Source organism: Sipha flava, unplaced genomic scaffold, assembly GCF_003268045.1.
Source record: "Sipha flava isolate LNK unplaced genomic scaffold, YSA_version1 286_pilon_pilon, whole genome shotgun sequence".
NCBI lineage: Eukaryota > Metazoa > Arthropoda > Insecta > Hemiptera > Aphididae > Sipha > Sipha flava.
The window spans coordinates 93,152-113,745 of NW_020272954.1; the positions used below are offsets into that span (position 1 = coordinate 93,152).

Below are 20,594 nucleotides of genomic sequence, written 5' to 3' on the forward strand. Positions count from 1 at the left end.
TTAAAAATTATAACAAGTCCAATTAGTGATTTATTTTAAGCAAAAATTAGAGTGCTGATATATATATATATATATATAAATTTACATATTCATTCTGAATGATCGTATGATATGCTAAGTTAGCACACAATTTGTTTCATTTGTAACAGTTTAAATAATTAAACTTCATTAATATTTATTTTTGCATATTTTGACTTTTACTTATCTTTTTTTTAATATTTGCTGTTGCGTTATCGTAGACTCACAAATACACTTAATTTGGCTATTCATTTCAATTTTTTATTTTATATTTATGAATCTTATACTTATATTATTTTTAAATGAGACTTTTAAAAAATGCATTAGGTTTATTTAACTTAATGTTTATAACTTGGACTTTAGTATATTATAGTCAATATTTATTATTTATACATATATTTTTAAAATATTAATGAATATGAACGTCCTAAAAATCATTCAAAAATATCAAAAGTATAAATGTTGTTCACGTTCACAGTCTATTTATAAAAAGCGAGTGACTTTCGCGTGTCGTTCACTAAATATGAACATGGACGCATGAATATACGTTCACAAAATTGTGAGACTGTTTAAAATAAATATTATAAATATTAAATATTATTTTACTATAAATTTACATTAATAATTAACATCCATTTTTGTTTTCTTTATTAAGTATATCGATGTTTAAATAATCACCTCCAGAGAGAATATTTTTTTGTTCCTATTACCAATCATCAAAACTAATATTTCTTGACAAATCATCTTTTACTGTGGATAGTCTCTTAATCTATTATAAAACATTTTAAATTAATTTAAAAAAAGAAACGCTTATGTTTTGTTATAAAATTGTTTATAAATCGATTATTTTCATTACAATAATTGTAACTTCATATAAGTATTATATTCAATTTTTGGAGCGTTAAAATCTATTTACCATTTTAAAAATGTATAAATAATAAATATTAATTATAATATGTATATGTTTTGAACATAAATTAAAATAAACCTTAATACATTTTGTAAATGTTACATTTACAAAGAATGCAGGTTGGTGATTCATAAATATAAAATAAAAAAATTTAAATAAACGCGTTGGTTTTTAACTTAAATGTGAATGTGTTAAATATTCAAGCGAACATTCTGAACACTGAATAAATGTATGATTCATTCGTACTACCTAAACTTGTGTACGAATAAAAATGTTTTAAATAATTAAACGATTTAAATTTTAACGAAAAAATAAGATACACTTGATTATTATGACTTAACTACGGATTATTATATTTCGAACTGTTAAAGTTTTGTAATATATTCGTTAACAATCGTTTTTAAAACGTATATACAAAACAATTCTGCTGGAATATCTAATCAATGGAATTACGAATTTATTATAATATACAATATGTATAACATTCTCGTATAGATCTGTAATAAGCAATTTCTAAATTATGTTTCTCTGTATTACCACTCGATGATGATGTATTAACGATAGTTGAAAAAATTGACACATATTTACATTGATTATTTTAACACAACCAAAAATTGTGTAAATAGTTTTAGAATTAATCATTTAATTAATCAAAATCAGAATCCATTTTTTAAAGGAATTTAAATAATTATTTAGTGTATTTACCAGAACATGGTTGTTGTTTTACGGTTAAAATTTAATCGAAATCATGTCAAGAGACTGTAGTTGGACTTTATATGAGTTAAGCTGTGCGACAACTGCACGTATTTGAGGGTAAACACATTATAGTTGCCTTTAGTCCAATTCGAATTGTGTTATTAATTTATATCATCACTTAAATGTTTTATATGTCATAGATCGCGCGATTTGCCGGCTACCGATGAACGCGACTTTGGTTGGCTGACTAGTGATCAACATATAACGGAAAATTGTAAACATCAACCATTTTAGTTAACTATCGTACATAATAATATAAACGACATAAAAGCGTCTTACGATAAATAATTAGCATTTAATTATACCGGAGGGTTGTGTACAAACAAGGGTCAGACGAATGAAAAAATGAAAATAAAATAAAATAGAATGCAAACAAAAATAAAACAATACGCGTACTGCTATGCGGTAGGGCTACACGTCAAATGCATTTGCAGTTGTTGGCATACGGATGTGTCAAGATAATGTCAGAGCGCATACAGTAGTATATCATGTAAAATTACGCTGTACACTGTAACGAGTATTCCGGTATTGTTTCCTACGTAGGATATGAAATAAACATTATTTTTTATACAGCATATTGCAGAGCATATTTTAACATACAAAGTACGTGGCACTAGTGCCCCCCAGTGACGGTTGAATGCTACCCAGTGGTGGGTAATCGTGCCACTAACCAACACATTCTCATAACGAGTAATGACCGATGGCAACGTCTATTATTAGTATTATTATGTTATACAATACATATATAAAGAACATAAAACTATTTTAAGCTTTCGACTATTGTATAGTTTATCTCATATTATATAATAAACAATAATATTTTTTGAATGTAGAACATGTCACATGCACGCAATTATAGCTTTTCTATGCCCGGAATTGTTTATATATAAATAAATTGATATAAAATACAAATAGAATAGATATAAATGTATACAAAAATAATACACGTAATTTTAACAATGTTATCAATTTCTTCGGAAGTCGTCGAGCGTCATCGTCTTCATAAATTGATGGCTAGGTGGGAATAACGTGCTATGGCCTATGTTACTATACATTTCTGATTTTATACTTATTAGTTATTTGCGTGCTGTGCTCCTGATGTTAAAGGCACGCGACCCAGTGACCGTCGAAACCATACACATTACACTGTACAGGTACATTTTATATTACGTTTACCTATAAAATTATTTAGGAGCTTACAGATACGACTATACGGGTTGAAACGCGGTGGAATACCTAAGGGGGTACCTATTGGTGGCGGCAGGCGTGTATCTAGAGTTTTATTTCGTGGAGGGCTGATCAAATTTTTAAACATCGTCATACAGTAAAATAAAATTATTTTTAAGCCCTCCGGCTCACTGAATTTGTATGAAAAAAAAAATATATTAATATAATAATAAGATAAATTTTTATCAATATTTGACGTATTTGTTTGGTATGATATAGGATTGTAGGCGCTTATTGAAAAATTTATTATTATGGCTAGAAGAATAACAGAGTTCTTTAGTTCAGTTCCCATTAAAAGTAGAAAAATTGACGAACAGCTAAAACAAGAAGAATTACCAAAAGTGTCAAATATTTGTTCTGATTTATCTTCCAACAATTCTGAAGACAGTAGAAATGGGTGTGATCCTAAAAAATTAGAATCTACCAGTGATCAAACTGAAAGTTATGGCAAAATAACTGATACGATTGCAGAACCTACTGAAACAAAAAAATCAGAATGGTATAAAGGATCTAAGCTAGATATTTCTTGGATTCTTCAGACTTATTCCTTTTTTCAAAAAATAAAATTGGGGAAAAGATATGGAATAAAATGCATGACTTGTTTTACACATATTCAAGAAGCAAAAAAATTCTCCAAAAATGGCACAATACCAATAGCTGATGGAGTGCGATGTGATAGCCAAAATAAATTAGAGAGGATCATCGATCATTTGACAACGGAAGCTCATAATGCAGCTACAAATCTTGACCAAATGCAGATGAAATGGATGGAACAATCTGATGAACACCCATGGATAAAAACCCTGAAATCACATGAAGCTGAAAAAGTAAAATTGTTAATTGAACTTGCAATTGATGTCTACAACGACAGTCGCCAATTAACACTTTCTGCACATTCTTGGCCTTCTAGATCGTTGTCTAAAATGCATGCAGACTCGCAAATAGTATCTTATAAAGAAGAAGGACTGACATCACAATTTGTCCAATTTAGCCCTACGGCTGCATTATTACAATATCGAAACCCAGTTATTTACCGAGAGATGTTAGATACAGTTGGACGTTCTGTAATGGAAAAAGTTGTAGACCAGCTGAAAAAAATTGATTGTTTTTCTATACAAGTTGATGGATCAGTAGATAAATATGGAGTTGATAACAAATTCATAACTGCTCGGTATTTAACAGAAAATCTAGAGATAAAATCAGTGTTCTTAGGAGAAAGTAAACCTGATATACGAGGCGCAGAAGGTTTGCTAGATTCGATTAAAATTGTCTTCCAAGATCTTGATATTGAAGATACTGCAAAAGAAAAATTAACTGGTGTAACCACTGATGGAGAAAATGCCAATACTGGTAAAAACGGTGGATTATGGGTACGCTTAAAGCAATACTTAAAAAAGGATATATTTTGTATGTGGTGCGTTGCTCATAGATCGGATTTGGTATTGTCTGATTTAGAATCCACTATTACAGAAGTAAGACATTGGAAGACCAATTTGAAGGCTGTCGCCACCTTTTATCGAGGATCTGCTCTTCGTTACGAATGGCTTGAAAAAATTGGTGATTCTAAAAAAAATTTCTATTTATCGGTTTCCCGCATATTTTGAAGTACGATTTGCTGAGCATCTATTAAATTTGTCTAAAGCTCTTTGGAAAAACTTGCCATGTATGCAAATACATTGGCAATCAATTATTGAAAGCTCTGACTCAACAAAAATTGAAAAAGCTACTGCTAAAGGATTCTTACGTACATGGAAAAAATGACGGTGAACAAGAACATCTCACATGTCTTATGATGGACATTTTGAGACATATTGAAAAACTTCAAAAAGATAGTCAAAAGTCAAAGATTATTATGACTGATATAGAGCTCTCAAAGAAAATTGCTGTGGATTCAATTGCATTGATGGAAAATGAACCTTATCCAGGTGGAAATGAAGAAAAACTTATGAATTGTCTTGCAGGTGAAAATATTGAAGAAACGAATACAGATATTGTTGAGGAAGTCCTGAGAGAACGACGTAATTATTTTGTTTCTACTAAAAGGTGTTGGTCTGCAGTGAGAAAAGAAATAGTATTAAGCTGCAAGGAATTTCTTTCTCAGAGATTGGCTGTAGACCAAGAAAACATTATAGAACGCATGAATAAATTTACTGACGCAAGATCTTCAACTGAAACTATTCAAGCAGGACGGACTGACGTTTTAAATCTATTTGGAGAACACACAGTTTCTTGTTTTACCGACGATGTTATAAGTCTTTATGCTGCAGACAAACTTCCACCTCCTCTAGAAATGAATAACTCTACAGCAAAAATGTACCATTTTTTAAAGGTATCTACACAGTCTTCAATATTTTCGAAATTGGTGCAGTCGTTTATCAGTTTAACACCACATAGTGCTGGACCTGAGAGAGCGGTATCAGTACATACGACATTAAAAACGAACAAACAATCGAGTTATTCAAGAGAGGCTGTAAATTCAAGAATGTATATCGCTCTCAATGGGATTGGGACAGCACTGTTTGACCCAAGGCCAGCAGTTGCTAAGTTTCTGGAGTCTAAGGAGAGAAGGAGGAAACTACCTGACCCAGATCTATACAAGAATCAAGAATTTATACAAAAATTTTTTTCAATTGATTCAAACTTGTAATTTTAAATTTTAATATATATTTTTTTTAAATACAGATAGGTACTGATAACTATATATATATACATACTCTCTTCTACTTATTTTATCAAGTTTTTATAATTGAAAAATCGGTTATGTTGATACTTGATATATTTCTCAGTAGAGTTCAGTAAATTAACCTATTTATAACTTATAGATATATTTCTCTGTAGAGTACAGTTAATAAACCTATATTAAAATGTTTGAGATAGAAGAGTTGATTTCCTCCTATGTTCCTCTCGTAGACAATTTTATTGAAGTGCCACCCAGTTAAAATTACTTAAAATATGCTCTGGCATATTGTATTATACAAATAGAAGAAAATACGCTTACTGCCTACATTATATTATTCGGGTATACAGTCCACAAAATAAAGTATGTATATTATTTGTATAAATTACAATGGATGTGATGAGCTAGAGCTTAAACTTTATAAATATTTATTTCCTGTTATTTGCTTTATTTTATTTTAACATTTCTCTCCTGAAATGTGTTAACCTTAATATGTCCCATACTATATATGTTTACTCGTTAATAAAATTCATGTTGAGAAGTTAAGCTCGGGCGAATTCATTGCGCGTATTATCAATATTCATAATCCGTGCAACGTAAAGGTTTAAAAATTTGAACTGTTTGGCAGTACATGACTAAGAAACGGTATAACTACGTTTTTTTTTAATTGAATTTCACGATAAAAAACTTGCGGCAGAAAAAATTTTCCATTCCAGCTAGTCGAAATGGAAACCTTAAGGAATTCGATAAATGAACATTGTTCGAAACGCTATTTTTGCAAAAATTATAGTTTACCGACCAAATACTGACAATCTTGAATGTGATTTTAACATTATATTAATAACGGACGTATCTGTCAAGTACAGCGAAAACATTTATAAATAGGTATATATATGGTGTAACGAGTAGAACGTATACGAAAATATTTATATTTTTTCCATATTTTTGCAGCAGCAATAATCTTGCTCTTATGCGCGGTACATTATATATATAAGAATATTTATATTTTATTTTTGAGTATGTACAGCTGAGGAGTATTTAGTGTTATTATATCACATCCAGCTATAGCCAAACTGCTTATTTGTTTTTTTTAACGAAAAACGGACACCCTGCAGTTTTCTTGTTAAAACGATAGCAAATAGTATGCGTGTGACGTGCATTGCGTATATGTATTTTCAATGCGAACCAAACGATTACCGCTGTAGTGTTATGGAACATATAATATACGTGTATCTCTACGTATATATATATATATATATATATATATATATATATACGACTAATTGTCAACAAATTCACGCCAGTCGGATGCAAGACGCTTTTCTGCAGCAGCGTTTCAAAATGATTGGTTTGAAAAGCGTAAGCAATGTTGCAGTATTTTTCACGGTTTTCCGTTTCATACATTTCAGCAAGTCGGGTCTACGTAATTACAACAAAACGGTATTTTTTGTTAGAATATAATCGTCCACGTTCTTTTGCAAAATCGTAACATTGAAATCTGTTAGGTTTTTCTTTTTCTTACAAATTTTCATTTTAAACTGTAGTGACGTATATTTTAGACGTTTTCCTCTATGTACGTTGATTTGTATATACTAATGGTAGAATTTTTGAATGAAAAGAAGAATAAAAACGTATAATAAAATGAAAAAAAAAAGCAAAAGAAGCAAGTCAACAGACAAGCGTACAGTGTGCGGAACAGTGCGAGGAGAAAAATGAAACAGATTTAATTGGACTTAGGGTATTGGAAGCGGTGATTTTCTGTTTTTTTCCTTCGCAATGGTGACTTAACTGCAAAGATGTATTTTCATTCCAACGCACATCGATCGGTTTGTAACGATGGCATAAAGAATTCGAAAACAGATTTGAATTCTTTGTCAAACTTTATTTTCGAACCGATCTTTTTCCGCTTCTTAAATATTATACTTAATATATTGAACAAATTAACTTTTGTCAATTTTTGGGCTTATAATTTGTTTAATTCTAATACGTTGACCATAGAAAGTCAAAATTCGATCCACAACAGGTTTGACGACGAATTAAAATGCATACTTAGTTTCCTTATCGAATTATACATCGATCGGTACGCGTTGGGATGCAAGTACAATATATCTGTGCGAGAAGTAACAGAAAATCACCGCGTCCCAATGCCATTACAACTACGGAATACAAATCGTAAACGTTTCAAACGTGAGCGCGACAACCACGACGTGACCGATCCGATTTGGTCGATTACATTAGCGAAAGTCAATTATGTGTTTTATGCGTTTTCTGAAAAACTAAGCCAACCGAACTGCCAACTGCACGCTAATCCTAAACACTGCGACACAAGACTCGCATACTTACCAGAAGTGTGTATAAATATACCCAAACGCAATAATATACACTGGAAGCAAATTTTGGGCAGCGGTAACAGTTTGAGCCGAAACTCCTTTACGGAACAGTGAAACAAACGGTAAGGATTCGTACGAGTAGTGGTGGTGTACATAATAATAATATATCCTGTTACCATTTTTTGCGGCCTCTCACGCTGCACCGAAAACGCATGATAAAATCCGACCATCGACTAATTTAAGCTGCAGTCATAGCATTATAGATTTATTTCTATCCATTTACCTGCTTCAAAAACGCATTCCGTTTCATTTTAAAACATGTTTATAAGATCCTGATTGTATTATTTATGGCGTAAATATGATTTAGTAATCATAATATACGACAGTAAGAATACATTAATTCATATTTTTAATCTTTAAATATTTCATGTTGTGTACAGAGACATAGAAAGTTTTTTACATGAATAATGAAAAAACATAAAATTTATGTAATAAATGCTCATATAGTTTTATTTTTAAAGTTAATCAAAATTCTATAATTATAATGAATTTTATATTTTTTATGTACTAGTAAGTATATATAAGCGACTTAATGCGTTTTAGTTAAATAATACTATACCGGAATGCTCAATTACCACTTCTTTGACCATACCGGTTGAGTGCATATTTAAATAAAGCTGATTTTCTATTTTATTTGTATATAATATGCAAACCTACATCACAGCTATATCATGTGTAACCATAATTCAGTGAACACTGCGAAAAAAAGGTAATCGCATTATGTAATTCAAAATTGTGTTTTACTTGGAAGGGTTAGGTTATACTCGTATATAATTTTATATTTAAATATATAAGTAGCAAAATTAATTCTTTAATACTCTGTATGAATTGCAAAAGTACCTGCACAAAAAGCAATGGCGTTAGTGACATTAGTACCTGTGCAGTTATGTTGTTGATCTAATAACCAATTGCTATTAAATAAGCAGTTAAACATATATATGTTACGCCGAATTTATGAAATTGCCGATTTCATGAAATCAGCAATGTTGTCGCCAAATACGTGTAATCGGCAATTTGGCTACCAAATTCACGACGTCGGCAAATTTCGATTGCTGATTTCGTGAATTAGGCAGCCTTTTTCTGCCAATTGCACGAATTCTGTAACACATTATTATGATATAATTACAAATAGTAGCTTATGGCAGTAATTGAAAATTTCCTTTTTCTTTTAAAAGTTGGTGACAATGTGCTGGTGTCATTCCCTTTTGTAGATCGAGGGTGAGTTGATGCAGCTAACCTTCTTGCAGTTATCAAAGAAAAAGAAGATGGCGAATTTCGTATCGGGAATAAAGAAGGGATTTTAAACACATGGCTGGAGCGGAACAGTTTGCAGCTATAAAGTACTGTTCCCTGACGACTGCAGACGTTAAACAAAATGAATATTCATTACGGGAACTTGTTAGATTGGGGTCAGTTGGGACCGGATAAGACTATTGATTGGCTATATATTGACGTTGTACAGGGACGGATTGGGATAAAAATTCGGCCCGGGAAACCTGTACTTATGCCGGCTCTTTATGAAAAAAAATAGGTATACTCAAATTTAGTTACACAAATATATTTATAGCTAATTAATACATTAATTCTTTAGTTAGTGTCTTAGAGGTACTAGCTACTTTATTGATTATGTCATCTGTGTCTATATTATAAAGTACTTCTTTTTCGATGGACATTAACATAAACGCCTCTAGTTTGGATTCCGAGAGTTTGCTCATTAATCTGTTTTTAATACATTTTAAATTTAAAAATGTTCGCTCACATGCTACCTACGCAAAACGCAAATGGTATGAATCAATATTTATAGTGTATTTAAATAATTTATAAAATATATATGTACCTGAGTTGATGGTAGTGTTAAAAGATATTTGTATGCCAATCCTAAATTACTATAAGCACTGCTATATATATTATACGAGTACTTGACTAAAATATGAAGACAGCATACAAACATAGTACAAACATGCACTTGTCCTGAAGAAGATTTCACTAACCAAGCTGTAAAGCCAATGTAGATACCCTGCATGTTGGCTGCACCATCTGTTGCATTACCTATGCACATTTCTAAATTCAAATTGTTATTTTTCAACACAGTTTGAAGCAATTCAAACATACCATGGCCAGATGAATTTGAATATTCTACAATTGCAATTAATCTTTCATTTACTTTAACATAGTTTTTGTCAACATTTCATATTACAACAGCACATTGGTCCATAACACTTATATCCTGAGTAGTATCAATTTCTATTGAGTACATTCCTGCTTCACGAACCACATCAGATATTTTGTTTTTCATAATGCAACTAATGGAATCAATTATGACATTCACTGTGGTCTTAGAAATAAATGTAATGAGTCCACTTCTTTCCTTATTTCCTGATTCATGAGCTTTTTTACTATTTTTTATAATGGTTTTTAAATGGTTATTCAAATGAATATCATATTTACCTAGTAACAGAAGAATATCTAAGAAATTTTCATGATCAGTTGATAGATTATCCAACATATATGCTGATTTACTTTGATTCCCTCTATAACTTAGACCCCTTTTTCCGATAAATTTTATAACATCAATGCTACGTTCTAATAATTGTCTGTTATGTTTAATTTATTCTTTTCTTAGAGATTTTTGTTTTGAAAATAAAAGAAAATCAATATTTTTTTTAGTTGAATTTAAAAAATATGTTTCAGCAGCATCAGTGTGATGTTTACTATTCTCGTGTTCATCTTCTTTGATATATATGTGACCAATTGGCCATACCTTCAGTAAAAGCATTTGAATGAGGGCAAAATACTAAACAAATTGAGCAATACAATGCTTTTTCAATTGAATTATATCATAGCCACTGTCGTTGAGTATTGTCAGGATGATAATAAGCTTTTTTTGGTTTAACTGGTAGTTCCTCATAGGGCTGTTTTGGATGGTAGTCAAAAAACAGATCAAAGTTACAATTTTTTGGTTTTGAAAAGAATATGTTGGTATTTTTTTTCTACTGCAAAAATCTCACTACTTTCTATTTCAACCAGCACCAAGCTCTCTATAATAATATTAATAACAAAGCCAAACCATAATTAATATTCACATTTGTATTTAGCAAAAAAATGAAATAATATAAAATAAAAAAATGTTCCATTAATTAGGATTTAGGTATGTACCTAGCTAAATCACATAAATTATTTGATTTATCAATTTGAGGAAATAAAATTTTGTTTACTTTTCAAATAAAAATGAAAATAATTTGATGGAAAATAACAAAAATATTAAATAATATTATGCAATAAAAATGTAAATTCATTATATATGAAACGACTGATGACTCGGCCCGTTATTTACTATGCATATGTAAACGACCAAGTGTATTTTTACTGAAATGGAACCGTGGCTTAAAACGGGCTCCATAAGACCTGAAAATCGTCAGCCAACAACTATTATTCAGTCGAAGAAAGATAATAATAGTTATATTAAAATCAATTCCTTATAACTACATTCGGAACATATTATACATGGTCCTACTTTAGAATTTGCTATAAATGCGATGTAGATATTCAGAAAGGAAGCAATAAACGAAAATATTGCGGTTCATATTTAAATATGGGATTCACTGAATTTGCTTATGGACATTCTCAGCGTGTGATATATAACAAAGTTTTGCCTAATAGTTCAATATTTCCTGCTAAGCTTAAACGACATTTTGAAACACATCATGATTTCATAAATAAAACTGCAGACTATTTAAAAAAAAAAAAAAAATATGAGCTCCATGCAACTCAGAAAACGTTTGTATCTCATGTAAAGACATATTCCAAAAAAGTACTGAAAGCATCGTACTAAATAAGTTATGAATTGTTTCTTGGAGGCAAACTACACACCCTCTCTCAAAATCTTATAAAATCACTAATAGTGAAAGTAGTGAAATGCATGGCAGATGAAAAAACCGCAAAATGTCGACATTAAAGTCATGTCATGTTTTTCAACGACTTCAAACTTTTTATAAGAAAACAATTTAACAATGAATGAATCATTATTAGAAATAATTAAAGAACACCTAAATTATTTGCTTTGAAATTTGAATGTATACTTCCCAAAATTTGCTCAAAAATCAGTTCGAAAAAACTATGAGTGGATCATTAATCCATTTTTAGTTACGTCAAAACTCTCAATGCAGCAGAATCAAGGTTTTCATTGATATTATAGCTCGGTTAGAAGATCATTCAATATTAATTTCAAAAGCTAAACTAATTTTACTATTTTTTGGTACTACATATCTTCGTGAAATGGCCTTCCAACATTGCCTAATCTTTCCAGCCATTGTCAATAATGATTAGGATTATCGACAATTCCTGAACTTTCATCTTTTCCGATAACATATATACAAAATTTCATTAAAATCGATCAAGCCGTTTCGAAAGAGTATGGTCACAAACACTGTGACACGATATTTTTATATATATGGATAGTATATATATCAGTATACAAATTATTTACAACTTTTCAATTACGACGAGTTTTAATTTTTATTTCCATGAATGATTAACAGGTATATTACATAATAAATCTCGAAAATGAAATAGTAGTTATTACTCAGATTCAGATTATCAGTAATTATAATGAATTCATTATATCCATGTAGCATAAGCATGCCACCGTTAAACAATGGATTAAATCCAGATAATATTCAAATAATGCAGGTTTTGGTATTTTAACAAATAAATATAAAATCGAACGATTTAATTTTGGAAAATGTACATAAGTTTTTTTTTACAAAAAACCCGAAATGTTTGTACTATAAATTGTATTGTGCTTATATACGAGCATATTCAGCGGTTAAAATTAAAAAAAAAATTAATTATAACAACAAAATTTATAGTTTTAGTTTATTTATACATATTATAGGTAGGCCATAATTTTTTTTTAAATTTGGACTTATTATGAGTTTATGAAAACATTACCAAGCTTTCTAATTTGTACAACATGTATTTTAAATAAATACCGTAGTAGATTTATATTTCACAGCAAATAGGGATATTATATTATATTTTGTATTTTATTTTGTTGATATTTTATGCTGCGTTATTATAAATATAATGTAATTTTTGGTATTAAAAATACGATAAAAGCGTTTCAGCTCAAAATACTATAAAAATCATTATCATGGCCTTGCATGGAAACGAAACGATACTAATTAAAAAACTCTATCTGTGTGTGTAGTAAAAGTTCCCGAGTAATATACTAATATACCAAATATATAAAAAATCAATATTGCATTATAGGATTTTGGGCAGACAAAGTATAAAATCAACGAAATGATTACTTAATAGTGAAAATTAAAGAGAAAAAAAATTCAAATTTTCCGTATCTTGTGATTATTTAACACATATTGTAATGCTATTACTCTAGGTAAATCCGACAATATTTATCAAATGAAAAATTTAACAATAAAGAAGTTTGTTTTAAGTAGTTCAACAATCAAATTTAATGAAATACTTCTTTATGTTCCACTTTCGTTTTAGTATAAAATATTCAGTATATAGTGTATAAAATGTCAATAATAAATATTATAAAAATTTGAATTCAAATTTTTTATATCGAAAATATTACCTTACTTCAATAAACACTTAAGTTGTCCATGAATGATTATCAAACACTAAATCGTGAAATTTTTATATAATTCTATTGGTTTGTTTGTAATTGTAAGTTAATTTATTTCATAACAACTTCAATAAATTGTAAATAAACCAATGAGAAAAAAATAAATCAATTAATGTATGCATTTTTAACTTAATTAATTTGAACTTTAGGTTCAAAACCCGCCCTAAAGTCAAAAATTATGAAATTATTTTATAATAAAATATTATTTTCTGAAATGTTTTTAAAATATCCCTACCGAGCGAAAACATATAAATCAATATCAATTATTAATATTTTTAGAACGTAATAATCGTTCGGTTCAAAACTAATCTTCCAAGAACAGAATTATATTAAGATTTATAAAGCAAATAAAATAACGAGTGTGTACATTACACTGTGTACAAGTGTAGTACTGTTGCATATGTTATAGTGATACGACTAGGCGTTAAACGAATACAAATTAAAAGTTATTTGTCTGCATCAACGATGAGGTTTTGATAAAGTATAAATTATATGCATCGCGATGAAATACCGAAAACTAAAAGTGTCGGCGAAAAAGTTTTAAAAAACTAAACACAATTTACTCTCGTCGCTACGGGGCCTAGCGGGGTAGCAAAAAATGTTTTCGTTCGGGAAAGTTTGATTATTCAAATACTATATATTTTTTCACAATACAGTATAGCGTTACGAAAAAAATCTTTGTAATAACTGCAAAAGAAGTATAACGGATGCCGCGTTTATTGATCCATTCGTGCGCTAATTGAACTCATATCAGGCTGCGCCGATTTGCACGTACCTAATACCAGTAGAAACAAATTCGTTCGTGTAACTCACCACACAACTGGTGTATGGAATCATCCGACAACTAGACAATTAACAATGAGATGGATTCCCATCAACGATTATTTAGGTATAGGTATTACAGCTATTGTAACCGCGACATTCGAACATTGTGGAGCAAATGCTCAGTGAAAAGAGGTACTTATTTTCTTATCTTTTTTCTCGTCAGTGAATGTTTTCTATTTTTTTTAAAACATCATGTTATGGTTATGTTTATGCATTAAAAAGAAGTAAATAGAAAATTTTCATTTTACTAAGCTGAAATCTCAATTAAGATTTGTAATTTAATTATATTTTTTGAAAATATATTGTGGATTTTTTTCGCACGTCTATCACCTTATTGACTCATACGGTTAATTGACTCAAATGGCATGGTTTCAATATAAGTCCAATATGTAGCGGTAACTACTGTATTTAAAAAAGAAAAAATTATATTTGAAAGAATAAATCACGTTTTGTACGATAAGGTTTAGTTACATGGAAATAGTGTATGGTAACTATAATCAGAGTCGAACATTAGTCGAATAAAAAATTATTCGATAAATTATTAAAATAAAAAATTATTCTTTATTTATTTATTTTTCATTTGATTATTATAATTTATTTGTATTCTTTCTTTTAATTTTTACAACTATTCAATATTTCACATAATTGTGTTTATCTCAAATAATTCGTAGATAACTTAAAATTCCAACTTCATTGAAAATTGAAATCTGTGCGTTTCGTGTTTAAAAATATTATCTGCTATCGAAAATGTTATAGATTATATTGTTATAGACGAGGAGCTAATCTAACAGGGTAAGCACTCGCTATCAACATGCTATTTAATCGCACACCACGCTTTATTATATTGTGAACATTATTCACTATTTATTTAATTCATTTATTCAGAATAATCAATTTATTCACAAATTGAAATATTTAAATTAGTTTTTATTTTTTATTCGAAATTAAAACTATTTAAAATAAAATATTATTCATTATCCATTAAATAATCAGTTATTTATGTTTTTTTATGTATTTTATGTTATTTAAGATTTCCTAATATTTTGAAGAGAGGGAGACTGTAGCCCTCTGAATGCGGCCGCACTTTATTAATCTTACGGATAAATCCGAAAACATAATAATAGTAATAATAATAATGATATAATATCTGCATTAGATATACTTTGTTATAAATCCTACGTAGACATTCGTATGGAATAAAGCGTAGCGTTGTACCGTCCTGTGTGTTGTAGCTTAACGACTGCTTGACACCAGGCGGTGCTGACATTAAAACTAAATTAATTACAGTGGTCTGCATTCAAATCCAAAACGTTAATTCGTCTTTTGTCTAATCGTATTGTTCACCGTTTTTACGGTATTGGAATTTTCACGGAACACAGTTTTGTATGACTAACACGGACGGTCATTATTAATAGTAATAATAATGTCGTAGTGCTTCAACGTTGTATAATGATTACACATATGATACACTCAGGTAATATATTTTTTACAGTCAACTGTTTTTTTTCCTCGACAAATCTGTGGCTAGTTTCAAAAGTCCGAATTCATATTTGCGAATACAATATTATACGCATATACATGTACATGTGTATAACGTATGTATGAATAAACGCTACTGTTTGAACTGCGTTTTCAGAAAAAAAAAAATAAATAAAACAGAAATATTAAATCGGAAATAATCAATCTGTCCATAGTATATTATATTTATGTCAACGTACACTTTTTATATGCAGTAGATCTAGTAATCACGGCTCAAGATACAACTTTCGATAATCTAGAAAAATAATAAACAAATGTACTTAAAGTCATGACCAACTATTATGACAGAAATCAATTAAAACCAAACCCAAACAGAACACAGGTAAGTTGCTTACACCTATGAAACCGTGACGCCAAGTTACTATAGAATGGTTAGGAAAAATATTGTAGAATACTGACTACACTGTCTTTTAAAATTGTATATTTTGCCTAAGACTATGATATTATTATCCTGTTATCATAAATTATTGACTATTCTTATAAGTTAGCTTTGAGATTAATACTGAAATACCGTATATACCTCGGTGTAAGTAAATTAAGTAACGGTTCAGAATCTAAAACCTAAAATTCTGTGTTATTAGCTTCTTATATTTCGAAATCTAGAAATGTGTACGATGGTACTATCGAGATAATATTGAAAAAATAATAGATTTTAATTTCGGTACAAATTAAAATTCCAATTTCTTACAATCGGGTGGTACAAATTACATATGCTTATTTTGAGGCAAATTACAATTGCATTTCAAAGATTTTGGTGCAAATTACACATCTTTTATATATTATGGATCAATTTTGGTGGAAATTGACTACAGCTGTTTTTTCATATTGCCGTAATCATGAATCAATAATGAATCGCACGTGTGAATCATTTGATTTTTGATTTCATAAACACAAGTTCGTATACAACGGGTTCAAATTCTCTCCCAAGAAATGGTAAGAAAATTAATATTCATTTGTGTTCCTATACTTAACAATCAGTAATTTAATTAACTAGTCGAGTTTTCGTGCTTTTCAAGAAACTTTGTACTTTGTAATTATTTATTTATACTCAAGGTTCAAATTGGTCGAGCAATGTGTACATTTTCCGATATTGCTCGTAACATATATAAAAATACATTATGTGTTACTAGTGATGTACAAAACGAAGAAAAAATATATTTTATTTAATATTTTTATTTTAACATATTTGTTTACTTCACAGATACATAGCGAGTACAGAACATATATAAAAGTAATTCAATAATTCAATATTTTTGGGTTCAGTTCAACGAAAATAATATGAGACATGGTTTACTATTACTGGAGATCGGATTAATATTCTCTTAAAATCCTTAAAATATGATGTTTATATGTCGTTTAAAAAAGGCAATAAATTCTCTAAATATTCTTTAAAAATACCAAATTTATGTCTTTAAAAATACAAATATTCTTTCAATATTCAGTAAAAAAAAAAAAAAAATTGCATTACTTGGTTTAAATTTATCAATTACTAAATTTTATTATTATTTTGATTTACAATAATTTTTTTTTACGGTTTTAATGCAAATTGTGACTGTACGTGGATTACCTCTGATATCTAGTGATGCACAATGATGTCGTATTTCTATATCAAAATAACCTAGAAGGATATAAAAATAACTCATATTGTGAATATTGTATTTGTTGATCAATATTATCAAAATGCCGATGTACGTAATACGTGCATGGATGTGCAGATAAATAATAGGTAAAGTAAATTATTTTTTTTTAAAAAATATTTTAATTATTATTATTAATTAAAATAAAACCTTCAAAAATAAAAATGTTTATAAAATATTCTCAAATGTATTTCCTAAGCCCTAAAATATGGTTTTTTTTTATGCATTTTTTTTCTGTGAATTGTGAACTTCTATTTAACTGTATAGAATAGAAATTAATATGTAAATTCATAAAATCTGACCTCTAATCATTATACACAAAATAATACAAAATGAAATTAATTGAATGATTATTTTATACATATAAGGTTACGCATAAATAAACTCATACTTATGAACCGAAACTTTTTTTAATTCGTTTAAGTATAATCTATTTTATTCTTGTTCGTGCATTTTACAATTTTTGTCTCGATTAATTTTTTTCGTTGTACTACATAATTCAATTTAGAATACAATTGTAGTTGATTTTTATTTCTTCTAATTTCCTAATAACATAATATAATAGTGTTACGAGCATACAGTAGAATAAGGCCATTTAAAATAATTAAAAATAATATTAAAAATAAGTCTTAGGCAGCACCTGGAAACTACAAATTAATAACTTCTTTGTTTCGGGTTCTTAAGTGTATTATTTTTATAAAATAAACTAATCTTATATATTGAACGCATGACATGGTTACAAGTTTAAATTACTAGGACAAAATCAATAAAACCAATCGACCAAACTTCATTTGGATTATATTAATTTACTAGCGTTATATTATATTAGTCTTGTACGAAAATATTGAGCTGCAAATATTTTTTTATTACTTTAATTTTACCAACTAATTTACGACTTTTAACGTGGTCAATTAATATTATACTTATTCGAATATTTCGCTTTAATCGGATCATAGAAACCAGAAGTCGTTAAATAGTAATTTTAATTTACACGAATATTCCAACTATGAAGTCTCTTTGGATTTTAAAGTATTTAAATAAACAATACCAGAACTATAAAAAAATACCTTACTATCCTTCAGTTTTCACCAAAAAATAAATAAATAAGGTAGACATAGCTATAAAATACTTTTTTCACTAATTTTTAACTGACCTAGGCGTGGCCTTAAAGTTTATACTGTTTCCTTGTTCGTATAATTTTTTATTTAGAAATTAATATTATTTTATGATAAATACAGTTTCTTTTATAATAATATCCTTTGAATGTAGTAGGAATTAAAGAAAGAAATTATGCAGCACAAACAATTCAACCAGAACTTGATATAGCTTTTCAGGATTTTATTCAAATAGTAAATTTAATAAAATTATAAGCATTCGATTTAAGAATATTCTATGCCAGCGGTTCTCAAACTTTTTTTTTTTGCGTACCACTTGAATATATTATCAATCAGTAACGTACCACTAATATATAGAACCATACAAACTTTACATAATAAAATACATTTATTTTAAACATAAAGGCAGTAAAATATTACAGTAAAATTATTATTTATTTATTTATAAAAATGTATTATTGTTTTTAAATTAATACAAGAGTTAAATATCAAAATTTGAATTTCTATTCTACCACGGCCTTCCGCGTATCACCTTATATTCTTTCGCGTACCACAGTTTGAGAACCGTTGTTCTATGCCATTTATGACGAGATGGAATCGTTGTTTAGTAATTAAAAAAAAAAAAAAAAGGAACCAAGCAATTACTATTAATTTAGTAACTTATTTTAAATCTACTGTTTTTTTATACTATAAAAAATGTACGACACGAATTGCAATTAAACAATAGTATTAGTTATAACATTTATGTATATGTTATAACGAATACTATTATGTAGAATCATACATATGTAACATTTATGTATATGTTACATATGTATAATTCTACATAAAAAAAAAAATTCTTAAAAATGATTAAACCCTTTAAATGCACAGTATTTATTTCAAAGTTCTTTACTTTCGTATTTTTCGAATCACACGACACGTACAACATATATGATGTAAGATTTTCATGAACGAAAGAAATTCAAACAAAGAGCGAAGAGAGATTTTAGCGTTTTAAAAGTAATATTAGTTTTTGTTTATTCGTTCAAATGAGCGAACCGTTAGATGGAACAAATAAAACCGAGCGCGCGTTTTATATTTAAAAACTTGACGGTGTACTCGAATCCGAAAGTATAGTGACAATGGCGCACATATTATTGTAGCATTGAAGTATTCATATGCAAAAATCGCGTTTTCGTTCGGTGTACATTGGGTAAACGAATAACGCGCGAGCAGACGCGAGGGAACGTTGTATACTATGCTTTTAAACGATTTCCACTTTTAACCATTCGAAATCCGCCGCTGGTCGTAGGACCCCACCTGCAGGTATTTCGTCTACGGACAAATAACGTGCTAATTACGGTGAAACGTTTCTATTACGAATTCCGAGCTTTTCCAATGGCAGCGCGTCCGTTGTTCCTCGACCAGGCGGAATAAAGCGATGCCGCGAGCAAGGATCATGTGGAGGGGGAGAGTAGAAAATTGCGCGCAAAACGTCCGAGATAATAATTAGGGACGTACTTGTTGCGTTCTCGCCGACTGCCGTCCTGCCTTGTATACAATACCACAATATTGAGCAATAATCGCGCGTACGGCACACGCATTCATTAGAAGTCCGATTGTTTTTTACTATTTGGACGTCTTTTTTATTTTTTCTCCTTTCTGGCAGTCGCAATATACGATACAGTGTCGTGTGCAACGGTGGTTATGGTTTAATCGTTTCCGAACGCTGGCGCGGAGAACGGGTCGAAGTCAAAGGTCGCGCGGCGGAGCCGACATGACGCGCGCCGAGCGCGTTAACTGTGCCGTGACGGGGGGGGGGGGGGAGCGACGAGAACCGGTGGACGAGCGCACTATAATACCGGTCT

General features: G+C 29.5%; 1 protein-coding gene across 1 annotated transcript; it reads right to left on the reverse strand.

Moving 5' to 3' along the window:
* Positions 1 to 8,955: 8,955 nt before the first annotated feature.
* Positions 8,956 to 10,484, reverse strand: LOC112685668. The gene is made up of 4 exons (XM_025557605.1): positions 10,199 to 10,484; positions 9,816 to 10,114; positions 9,557 to 9,744; positions 8,956 to 9,076 (listed from the first exon to the last, which is right to left on the reverse strand). Exons 1-4 carry the CDS (start codon positions 10,482 to 10,484, stop codon positions 8,956 to 8,958), a joined length of 894 nt encoding a protein of 297 aa, XP_025413390.1.
* Positions 10,485 to 20,594: the final 10,110 nt, after the last annotated feature.

What these genes read in the sequence shown, in the direction of transcription:
- LOC112685668 (XM_025557605.1), bottom strand. Translation starts at nt 10,484, where the DNA reads ATGTTGGATAATCTATCAACTGATCATGAAAATTTCTTAGATATTCTT. An exon ending in TGATACTACTCAGGATATAA is followed by an intron (nt 10,115 to 10,198) that starts GTGTTATGGACC and finishes TTGCAATTGTAG; the next exon opens with AATATTCAAATTCATCTGGC. An exon ending in ACACTAACTAAAGAATTAAT is followed by an intron (nt 9,077 to 9,556) that starts GTATTAATTAGC and finishes AATGTGTTACAG; the next exon opens with AATTCGTGCAATTGGCAGAA.